Source organism: Zeus faber, assembly GCF_960531495.2.
Source record: "Zeus faber genome assembly, chromosome: 7".
NCBI lineage: Eukaryota > Metazoa > Chordata > Actinopteri > Zeiformes > Zeidae > Zeus > Zeus faber.
In genome coordinates, this window is record NC_137203.1 from 21617039 (window position 1) to 21628766 (window position 11728).

Here is an 11728-nt window from a genome sequence, read left to right on the forward strand (position 1 = left end):
ATGTATACACAGAGCTGGCAAGTCTTACGTTTAGACCGTGAGACTCACGCATATCAATCACTTCACACGCTCACACGCCACGCCACATATTTCTCTGTTTGTGTGGTGAACGGGAGAACATCTTCGCACACACGTTACATGAAAGCACACGCGCAGCAGTGCTTCCCGTACCGCATCACCTATGGCAAGCCAACCCCTCACCCCCACCCCGTAAGTTCACTCTTGGTGAACCTTGGCAGTTTTGACACATCAGCGTTGCTCACATACTGTATAGGGCGAACGGCGTAATAAACAGTATAGTGCAGTTTACTCCTAGTTTGATCCATCGTTGCTTCTGTTTGACACTGTTAACAGTGTGTGTTCGCCGCCGGCCAAGGGAATGAAACATGTATGTCCAGTATGCCCTTTATGCAACACCCCTCTTCAGATTCTCTCTCACACACACACACACACACACACTTTTCATTCTGTGTTTGTGTGTGTGCATAAGCATGTACACACACATACACACAGAAGGGTTGCATAGTAGCACCTAGTGGTCTGATTAAGTAATTGCAAATCAGTGCACTGGGATAGCCATACCATCTGATAAGGAGTGTGTGAAGGAGTGCACATGTGAAACTTGTATGTCCAGTCTGCCCCTTATGCAACACCCCTCTTCAGACAGTGTGTGTGTGATGAGTGGTAATATCTCTATCTCTCTCTCTCTCTCTCTCTCTCTCTCTCTCTCTCTCTCTCACACACACACACACACACACACACACACACACACAAAAGGAAAGCAAAATGGCAAAAGGGGCTCGCTTGTAGTTTTGACAAATTACGGCTACCGCTGTATTCTCTGCGTAATGCAGATAATTAGGACTCTATTTGGAGAGAGGACCAGCCCAGGAAATACTCCAGAGATCCCCACTTCATTAAAAATCAATTATCATAACACACGTGCCATCTCAACACGCCGCCCGTGGCCGCAATTGCCGTTGCACACGTGCACGCATGCACACCCGTGCACGCATGCACACCCTTGTTCATGCTCCCTTTTTTGTCTTACACACACACACACACACACACAGACACAGACACACACACACACACACACACACACACACACACACACACACACACACACACACACACACACACACACACACACACACACACACACACACACACACACACACACACACGAGGGTTGATTGCAATTTACTTTACAAACCTACAGCTCGCTTTGCTTCTTTGTCTTTTTCACAGGCATTTTCCATTTTATACTTTCTTTCCTTCCCCCTATTTCTCACCCCACCCCCCGTTCTCTCTCTCCCCTCGAGAGATTGTTCTGCCCTGATCCTCCTCTTAGCTGTGGAATCGCCAGCATTGCAGTCCCGCTCTTACATAATAACCTCAGGATAGATTATGTGCGCTGATTGGCTGAGAGAGCTGTCAATCACTCATCTTAGAGCGGGTCAACCCAAGTCCAGTCAGAGTCCTTAGGTAGCTCAGCTATATTTTTTTGAACCAGCGTCGTTTCCTTCAACAGATGAGGGGAATAGAGAAAATATGCATATGTTACATTCTATCTTAGCTTCATCGTTTGCCCTACGTACATGTTGGTTTGTTTATTTCACAAGCTGAATACCATGAAATCATATGCACTGAAATGCATTATCCCACATCCTGGCATTTCCTTCAAAAACAAGAGCCTCCGTTTAACACCAAGCAGATTAAAAGTTTGGGATTTTATCCTGGTAGTGGTCTATAAACTCTACATATCAAGCATATTATGGCAGAGTGTGAGACGACAGACTTTGTCGCCATTGTCGACTAAAAAATGGGACTTCTTTGACTAAACAGTCGACAAAGCGAGCGCCCACCGCTGAGTTTAGGACGCGCGGGAGGCTGAGGAAGTGAGATGATAAGAAGCGCTGGCTTTGCACAACGATGACATCACTTCCTTCGGCGGCGTTACGGCTCGGCAAATCATCGCTGTGACAGCCAGACGAGCGCGGCGAGTGGGTGGTCACCCTGGCAACGGCAATGCTGTCATGACCGTCTCTCTATATCCCACCTGACAGCACCCCCCGGCAACCAGCACACACACACACACACACACACACACACACACACACACACAACAATGCACACACCCCCACACGCTCCAACATGTGAAAATATACACTCGCACATGTTTTCTCTTCTCTTTCTCCCCGCCCCACAATGTGCGGCACAATGTGCGGAAGGTGCTGTGAGACACTAATACGAAGAAATGCTTACTAAAACAATGCCTGTGCCCACACACACCCCTGATTCTCCAGAATAAATTATGTTTTATATAAGAACCGAGGGGTAAAAAACGATATGCAGCAAAGACCTACCTGAATACTAAAACCATCGCAGTGCAACATAATTTAAGAACAACCTTTTAGAAGATTATTTGCTTGGAAATTTATACAACATGGTTTGTTCTCAACACAGCAGCTGTGGGCTCGAGGCATTCATTGAAAAAACTAACTTATTTAGCAATTTACACTTGGAATTTCCTGTGATGTTTTCCATTTCATAATTTCAAAAAAATGGCACAGGCAGGGTACACACAACGTGTTAATGTGTACACATTCAATAAGAGAGATACAATCAAAAGTAAACACCACCACACACACACACACACACACACACACACACAGTCTTTTATTTGCTGATCTTTAGTCTTTAGACTATAACTAATAACCGCCTAAAGAGCAGCTGACCTGTTTAACAGGCTAAAAATAGTTTGTTACTGGCTACTTTCATTGACAGTTCTGTGTGTGTGTGTGTGTGTGTGTGTGTGTGTGTGTGTGTGTGTGTGTGTGTGTGTGTGTGTGTGTGTGTGTGTGTGTGTGTGTGTGTGTGTGTGTGTATGTGTGTGTGCACTTTGCCAGTTCGTCCCAGCCCAGTGCACCGCTCTGGCCCACTTCAGAGTCAGTTAGCCAGGAATTGGTTTTAAATGGGTCACATCTTGAACCACACCAGAACTCATGGCACCAGCTACGCAGTGCACAGCGGGTCACCCAACGGGTCACCAACGGTTCCGTCGTGGGGCGTTCAACGATGCCAAGGTTGTCACACTTGTCCCAAGTCTACTGTTGATTCCAGGCGGCGCGCTGGTGCACTGAGGTATTTCAGTGCGAAGGCCTGCAGGGACGGGCTCAACTCACATTTTTGCTCCGTCCAATAGTGGGGGAAAAGAATCAAAAAAGAACCAAGAATTAGATCATTCCGCTGACTTCTCTGCTCTGACTCCTGTAACAGGGAAGGGCATCAGTCTCTCTCCGCCTACTGCTACGTCACAGGGTGCTTGATTAAAAAAAGAATCGGATATCTAATTAACTGGGGGTACAGATGCAAACATGGAGGCAGATTGTCTCTGTGTAAGTGCAGGAATTCGGTTCAATCTTTGGGGTGGGGCAGGTGCTACCGGCTCGCTACTTGCACCGTCTAGACGAGGAGAGCACATTCTGTCAGCGCCTTCGCAGTTGCTTAGACAGACAGAACTCTTTCCGGTGATCCTCGTCAATATAGGATTATCCTATTATGCATACTGCACACTCATTCCTCCTCAGCATATGCACCTGCTATACCTGTACCGGCAGCACTTGCAGAGGCTCAAATTAATTTCTTAATCCAATACGCCGCAGTCTTCCTCTTTGCAAGCTGGTTAGAGAACACCACCCACAAGGACTTCCCATGTTGAAAATGTAGCCTTGAAGCCTCACCTGAATGGCTTCATAGTTGAGATACAACCAAATTCAACACAGTAGGCTGAATACACAAGCAGGGTAACCTCCCTGTCTGGGAACTCAGAATGAATATATATATATATATACATACATACACACATACATACATACATACATACACACATACATACATACATACATACACACATACATACACACACACACACACACACAGGCGCTTGTCTGTGATATATTAGTCACATAACCAAGGTTAACAGATGTCCTTTAGGGAATTGAAAAGGCAGATTCACACAAAAACTTCAGAGGTAAGGTTACTGGTATTTCCAGTTCTGACTGTTGATTAAGCTTGTTCGTGTGTGTGTGTGTGTGTGTGTGTGTGTGTGTGTGTGTGTGTGTGTCATATTTATTACGTACACACTTAGGAGTGCATACACAAATAATTGGTCAACAGTTGCTCGAGCCATGTGTATGTCAGTGCGCAACAGAGGAAACGAGCTCAGAAGGGAAATCATTTAGGATTAGAATGGCCGTCTAATCTCTTTAAAGAGAGTGTGCCACCTCAGCGCACACCTACCTGCCTGTAGATTTATCTCATATCTCTTGACAGGACCTGCAGCACAGGTGACATGGCCTAATGCATGATAGATTGATAGATACGCTCGTGCAGCTTGCATGTTGTGCCATTGGTTGGGACTTTACATGGAGCTGCCGATACACAGTAAGTAAATGATTGTTGTAAGTTATATTTTTCACGGAAATACAAAAGGAGTTGTAGTACAAATACAATAGGTTGTAGAAGTCTGTATGTATGCATGTACGTACGTACGTATGTATGTATGTGTCACCTTAACCAGTCTCTCTTTCGGGTAGAAAACAAAGGAACCGTCACAACAAATAATGCAATTGTGCTGCATTTGTGTGTGTGTACATGTGTGTGTGTTTTATGCCATCCCGCTAACCTTTATATCCTTGACATTGGGAAGGTCCTACAGCAGTCGCTGATCAGCTTCTGCTACACACCCTTCTCTCACTCACACACACACACACACACACACACACACACACACACACACACACACACACACACACACACACACACACACACACACACACACACACACACACACACACACACACACACACACACACACACACACACACACACAGTGAGGCTGCTGAGTCAAGAGTAGTCTTTCTGCTCCGGTGAAGAACTGTGTGTGAAAGGGGTGTTTTACATTGACCTCGGTTGCGTAATGCACATCGCTCTTCTCCTCTGCCCGCAGCCCAAATAGAAGTCATACCATGCAAAATCTGCGGGGACAAATCATCAGGGATCCACTATGGAGTCATTACGTGTGAGGGATGTAAGGTAAGTTACTGTATATGAGGAACGCTCACTCCTTTAATATGATTTGTTTTCGACAATATGCGACATACTCAAAAAATACACAAAAAATGCACACTGGTGTAATATAATAAATTAATAGCTTTTCATTGACGTTTCACCAGGGTTTCTTCAGACGTAGTCAGCAGAACAATGCAGCCTACTCGTGCCCTCGACAGAGGAATTGCCTCATTGACAGAACCAACCGCAACCGCTGCCAACACTGCCGCCTGCAGAAGTGTCTCGCCCTCGGAATGTCCCGAGATGGTGAGGGCTCAGAAAGCCATGCAGGCAAAACACTTGAGCACAACACGACACCACACCCACGGGCACTCGCATGCGTGTACATGTTTGAACACGTAGATGTACACAGCAGATGCACATGAGGTATTTGTGTAGCCAAAATACACTAACTGCTACATTCACGTACATTGTTTATATCCTTTTTTCTTTCTTAATATTTGGAAGTCGTTCATTTCATCTTGATTTTCTCCGAAATGAACTTGTTTAGTGTTGGAGAAAAGTTCTAGAAAAAAAGGCTTGGCTGCACACTTTAGTCTTCTACAGCACTTAGTGACAGCGCAGTCTCAAAGAGCTTGACAAACATCACATTTCCACATAGAAATAGCTTCTTCACATAGCATCCCCTGGTCTTAACCCCCAACCGGACAAGGGAAAACACCCAGAAAAAACCCTAGGGGGGAAAAAAAGGAAGAAACCTTGAGAAGGGGTCACAGAAGTAGGGATCCGCCCTTCCAGGACGGCCAGGCTGTAATGGATGCAGAGTGGGAATCATTATTAGCATTATATGACAAGTATTAAATGATATACTATACAATAGTACCTATTCCATAACCCCTCCTCACGCAAACTCCCCTCTGCTCTCTCGTGCAGCTGTAAAGTTTGGCCGCATGTCCAAGAAGCAGCGCGACAGCCTGTACGCCGAGGTCCAGAAGCACCAGGCGCGCCTCCACGAGCAGCGGCAGCAGCAGACCGGCGAGGCCGAGGCCCTGGCCCGCGTCTACTCCTCCAGTCTCTCCAACGGACTGTCCACGCTCAACCACGAGATCGGCGGCACCTACGCCAACGGCCACGTGATAGAGCTGCCCAAGGGGGGCCACGGCAACGGCGGAGGTGTGCCGGGGGGCTACTACAGCATGGACTCCACCCAGCCGTCCCCCGACCAGTCAGGCTTGGACATGTCAGGGATGAAGCACATCAAGCAGGAGCCCGTGTACGACCTGACGCCGGTGCCCAACCTGTTCAGCTACAGCGGCTACCAGGACAGTCAGCTGGGACACAACAACGCCAGCATGGGGGAGCTGGGTAAGGAGCCGCTCGCCTGCTCAAAGAACACGACGATGGCTTTGAGGGAAAGTATTGGTTGAAGTGGGAGTGATTCAGAGTGCTAATCTGAAAGCAGAACAGGAGATCAGACAGGCTTACAGTGCAGACAGCTGGCTAACAAAGTGCCATGCTACTGACAGGTATATCCAGTGTAACCCAGGCCTTTCAAACTAGTTCCAGAGGTAAATTAAACACTGCATACTGTAATTGGTGAGTGGGTATACTGTCAAGATAGGGGGTGGGATTATTAAGGAGGACGTTAGTATGTGTCCTATGTATTCCAATTGATATAAGATTGGTAGATGTGTATACTGTAAACTACCTTTGACCAACCCTCCACAATAAGTATAGATATTTGATTCCCAACCGCTCTGACATTTCCAGGAGTAGTCAGCGAGCCCAGACGCTTTGTCTGACCATTTTTAAATGCATTCGACCAAAAGGAATACCATTCAACACAACTGTGTAGCACTGAATTGACAAACAAGTCTCGCCCTCCAGACCGCATCGCCCAGAACATCATCAAGTCTCATCTGGAGACGTGTCAGTACACGGCGGAGGAGCTGCAGCAGCTGGCCTGGCAGACACACTCGTACGAGGATGTCAAGATGTACCAGAGCAAGGTGAGGAGCTGCATGTCGCCCCCAGTGCGAGTCTGTGTGTGTGTGTGTGTGTGTGTGTGTGTGTAATTGTATAGTTTTTACCGTCTCGGCTGTTTCCCCCTTCTCCTTTTTTTTTTTTTTTTTTTCATGAATTAAGATCTTCTCACCCGCTATTTCAATTCATTGTTTTTGATTGTGTATGTGTATCAGTGTGCCTGTATGTGTGTGTCTGTGTTTGGATCGGTGGTTGTGTTTCGGCACCGTGTTCATTCCTTCAAATTAATTAACTATACGATCAAGATGCAAGCCTTTTATTCTTTATCCGTGGAGGTTTTTAACAAAGGGGAAATGATGGAATGCACAAACGCAATATACTGGTATTGTCCATTTGATTTCCGGAATAGGAATACGTCGCTTTTATTACTGTAATAGGAGTTCATTAATTCACCTATTCCCTTCGACTTGTTGTATCAATAGTTGGCTTTGTACAATTCCATGTTTTATTTTTGTAGTTATCATCAAAGCCATCATTTCCACTGTGAATGAATAAGCAAAACACATTTTGCCAAACGGGGTGTGTTTGTGTTATTTCCAGACACGAGACGTGCTATGGCAGCAGTGCGCCATCCAGATTACTCACGCCATCCAGTACGTGGTGGAGTTTGCCAAGCGCATCTCAGGGTTCATGGAACTCTGCCAGAACGACCAGATCCTCCTGCTCAAGTCAGGTGAGAGACTCAGAGCCAAGCTACACTCTGTAGTATTATTACAGTTATTAAAGTATATATATATTTTTTTTTTAATCATAGCCACGAGAAGACTGTGTGATCTATTTGGGGTTTCTTTGGGATGTAAAATGCAGTCCTCTGATGTAAAAATAGTGTTTGGGTTGCTATGAGGATATTCCTTCACTCTCTCTCTCTCTCTCTAACAGGTTGTCTGGAGGTGGTTTTGGTCAGGATGTGTCGGGCGTTTAACCCTCTCAACAATACTGTGCTTTTTGAGGGGAAGTACGGAGGCATGCAGATGTTCAAGGCTCTAGGTACGATTTCTCGTTTTCGACTCATTCAGTTCCATGAAATTACAGTACCCTGCTTCAATCAATCAATAGCATTCCGGCACGTTCAAAAAATGTATTTGCTTTTTTTATGCCATGCATTGTTGTTCAAGTTTTTTCTACTTCTATGACTCTCTCTTAAGGGTGCGACGACTTGGTGAGTGCCGTGTTTGACTTTGCCAAGAGCCTGTGTACGTTGCAGCTGACGGAGGAGGAAATTGCTTTGTTCTCGGCCGCGGTGCTCATCTCCACAGGTCAGTGCATGTAATTATCGTACAGGAAGCAAACCGTGCTTTCAGGCTATTCATTGCTTTACCCTCAGGTCAAGACACTGTGGTGAGTAAACAAAGATGTGAATGTTTGGCTTTTCGCTCGTGGAATACATAGAGAGCCTACAGGTAAATAAAATGTTGAAGTTTGAAGGTCGGTTGTTTTTCCGCCCCGTGCTGCAGACCGGCCGTGGCTGATGGAGCCCCGGAAAGTGCAGAAGCTGCAAGAGAAGATCTACTTTGCTTTGCAGCACATTATGCAGAAGAACCACATGGACGAGGATGCTCTGGCTAAGGTAGGCCAAGAGGAGCTTCTGCTCTCTGCTCAAGTCATACTGTTGCAGCTAAAAGGAGATGGATCACAAAGTCACAAAGGACAATGGTTCAAACCACCAAGCCCGAAAGGTTGAGGGCGCATTTTATGTCATTGAACCCAACTCTGAATCCTGAAGCCACCCGTATCTTATCAGTCTTTTCTTGTCTCTTTCTCTCTTGCTTGGCAGCTGATAAGTCGTATTCCAACGCTATCGGCCCTGTGCACGCTCCACACAGAAGAGCTCCAGACCTTCCAGCAGCTCCACCCCGAAACCGTCAACGTGCTTTTCCCTCCGCTCTACAAAGAACTCTTCAACCCGGACCCCAACTCAGCCATGGCCATGCCCAAGTGACTGCCTGTGGTCCCACCTCGCCAGCTGGTACCAGCGGAGGGCCACAAAAGTACAAATTGCTCCACCGCGTCCGACAAGACGACGGTGGCCCTGACAATAGTAGCCATGACGGCCGTCTCGGTGCCGTGGCAACCGCCCTTTTGAAGCACTCCCCGGGTGCCCCAGGTGAGGGCAGGGGCCAGAAACCCACAGTTGCCGCCAACAAATACTAGGAATGTCCAGCACTTATCCCATCCTGTTCACCGATACAGTCTGAAGAATGTATATATTAACGAAAAGCAAGTCCCAGACACGACCGGAGCGGGGCGTCCTCCTCAATCCTAAACCGAACTGACCAGAAATGTACAGACTTAAAAACATCTTAAGAACAATTTTAAAGCTGTAAATTTGTTTTTCCCCAAAATTTGGTAAGTTCATTTGTTTTAACTCTGAGTAAAAAAAATAATAATTTTTTTTTGTTTGTCTTGTTGATTTTTATTTTTATTTTTCATTTTATATACATGATGACATTATGAAGTTGTCGGAGCCGGATGGGGGAGGGAACTGTGTGGATTTAGAAAAGCTATTGTAGATATTCTCCTAGTGCAGAGCGGATTCCAGTATTACTTCTTGTTCTGTTCAAATAACCTAGTCCTAATTTAAAAAGGAGCGGCTGTTTGTGGCTGGCTATACCTTGTCTATGTGTTTCTGTTTTATTCTATCCGATAGTTTCATGTGTACAGAATTTGTAAAGTTGAAATGAAACTTGTAAAAGAATATTGGGGGGAAAAAATCAGGAGGTGATTCAGGTTTTGTTGATATTATAAAAGCCTTGTCTGGATTCTGTCGATATGTAGAGAGGGTGTTGCATCCTTAACGTGTAAAACTTATAAAAATGTAAAGAAAAACATATGAAGGATTTAAAGAAAAAGATAATAACGGCTACTACTTTTCAACGGGAATATATATACATAAATATTCTATTTTGCGAGAAACAGAACCTGGCACATTTGCCGTCCTGACTTTTTTTTGTTGCTGCAATAATTCCGTCCAATAAAAGCTGGACCGCTTTTGAACAATCAGAGAGAAACAATCAGAGAACAATGGGACCTCACAGCAAACCCTGCCTCTTTCACCTCACCCCCTCTCCCCGTCAGGGCCTTGAGACAGTTTGTAGCACAGCACACAGGATTTGATGGGCGCCATGATAATCACAAAAGCATGTTCTCCAATAAAGAAAAATCTGGTTAGCAGAACATGTTTCCACCAAAATAAATAGCTAATATTTAAATTAGTTCACGCTTTTTTTTTTTTCCCCCAAATCCTCAAACTTCGGTAGAAGTGCTGTACGCCCTTAAACCTCCAATCACTTTTTTTGCACAAATCCAGTCTATGGATGTTAATCATTCCGGACTGAGAATATGAAGGACCCCCCCTCAATGGAGCAATAACTTTCAAACTGCCTTTCTCCTCCTCACCTTCCTTCCTTTACTCCCCCAGCTTTCAGCACAGGGTAGCCCATTTTATATCTAGAATGCACTAAAACTAGATTCTGCACTGTCAAAATGTCCGCCTGTCGTTTCCTGTCCGTGGGCTCGGTACGACGATGGGTTGGGACTTCACACACGTTGTATGATTCCTACTAGATGTGAAGAAAAACAGGCTCGCCTCTCATCAATTACAAACATTTACAGTTGCAATATTTAATTATTATCTGTGTAGAGGGCTGTGATAGACAATCACTTAGTGTGTTTTATTTATTTATTTTATTCTGTTTAGCCATTCAATATTTATTGGCATGTGTAGACTGTCAATGCTTTCATTATTTTATTTTTAAAATAAATGTGTTCATGTGAATATTTGGCCACTGTGTAAAATCGCATAGGGGGTTTGATGGGCATTGTTGGTGTTTTGTCTTTAAGTTGTGAAAACCTAAGACTTTTGGTTTTGAGGGACATTAAGGGAATCAGACAACTTGTTGCAGTTCTGCTTTTAGCCACTAGATGCTCTCTAAGCATTACTTGCAGGGTACAGCGAAAGAGTTTCCTTTCAAATGGATTTTTGAACCATTAAAGAAATACACACCAACATTTGCAAAATGGTCAAAAAAAGATACAAAATTAAGTCATATACTACTATTTTTCATAATAGCAGTTGCCTCTATCGCAAATTAAAATAACAGCAAATTAATAGCAAAGCAGGGTGTTTAAATGATCTTCCTGCCGACTAAATCTGCAGTGACCTTTTGTGAATTATTTTTTTACGATTTAATAAAGTAATCAAATTACACCTCATATAAACACAATAAATATGATTGAGATTTGACAGGTAAAATAGTAGGTTAAAAAACAGAATATTGAAGATGGCCTCGGCAGAGGACTGAAGACTTAAGTTAATTCGACCTTTCTGAACATGAACACCTTTATTATTAATTAAATTTTAAAAAGTGCCTGCTTTCACCCTGGTGTTCAGACCATTCTACACATGTTTATTGCACAGTGGCCAAATCTTTACGGGAAAACAGACATACAAATAGTGGAGCTTGTCCAAAAAAAAGTGCAGCATTTCCGCTTGAAAGGCTTTGTATCCATGTAGACAGGACAGGAAGTAAACATGGGAGCAACCTTTAGGGGACAAAGCCTTTTTCTGGCAGGCATCATCACCAGCTTTGGCCCAAGACGCCACTATCCT

At 44.6% G+C, this 11728-nt stretch overlaps 1 protein-coding gene across 1 annotated transcript; it reads left to right on the top strand.

Moving 5' to 3' along the window:
* Positions 1 to 4430: 4430 nt before the first annotated feature.
* Positions 4431 to 9058, top strand: rorb (RAR-related orphan receptor B; the record flags this gene model as incomplete). Its single annotated transcript, XM_080003916.1, has 10 exons — positions 4431 to 4449; positions 5015 to 5100; positions 5241 to 5382; positions 6010 to 6441; positions 6964 to 7085; positions 7660 to 7792; positions 7999 to 8106; positions 8265 to 8375; positions 8574 to 8686; positions 8894 to 9058. 10 exons carry the CDS (start codon positions 4431 to 4433, stop codon positions 9056 to 9058), a joined length of 1431 nt encoding a protein of 476 aa, XP_079860042.1.
* Between the last annotated feature and the right edge of the window lie 2670 nt (positions 9059 to 11728).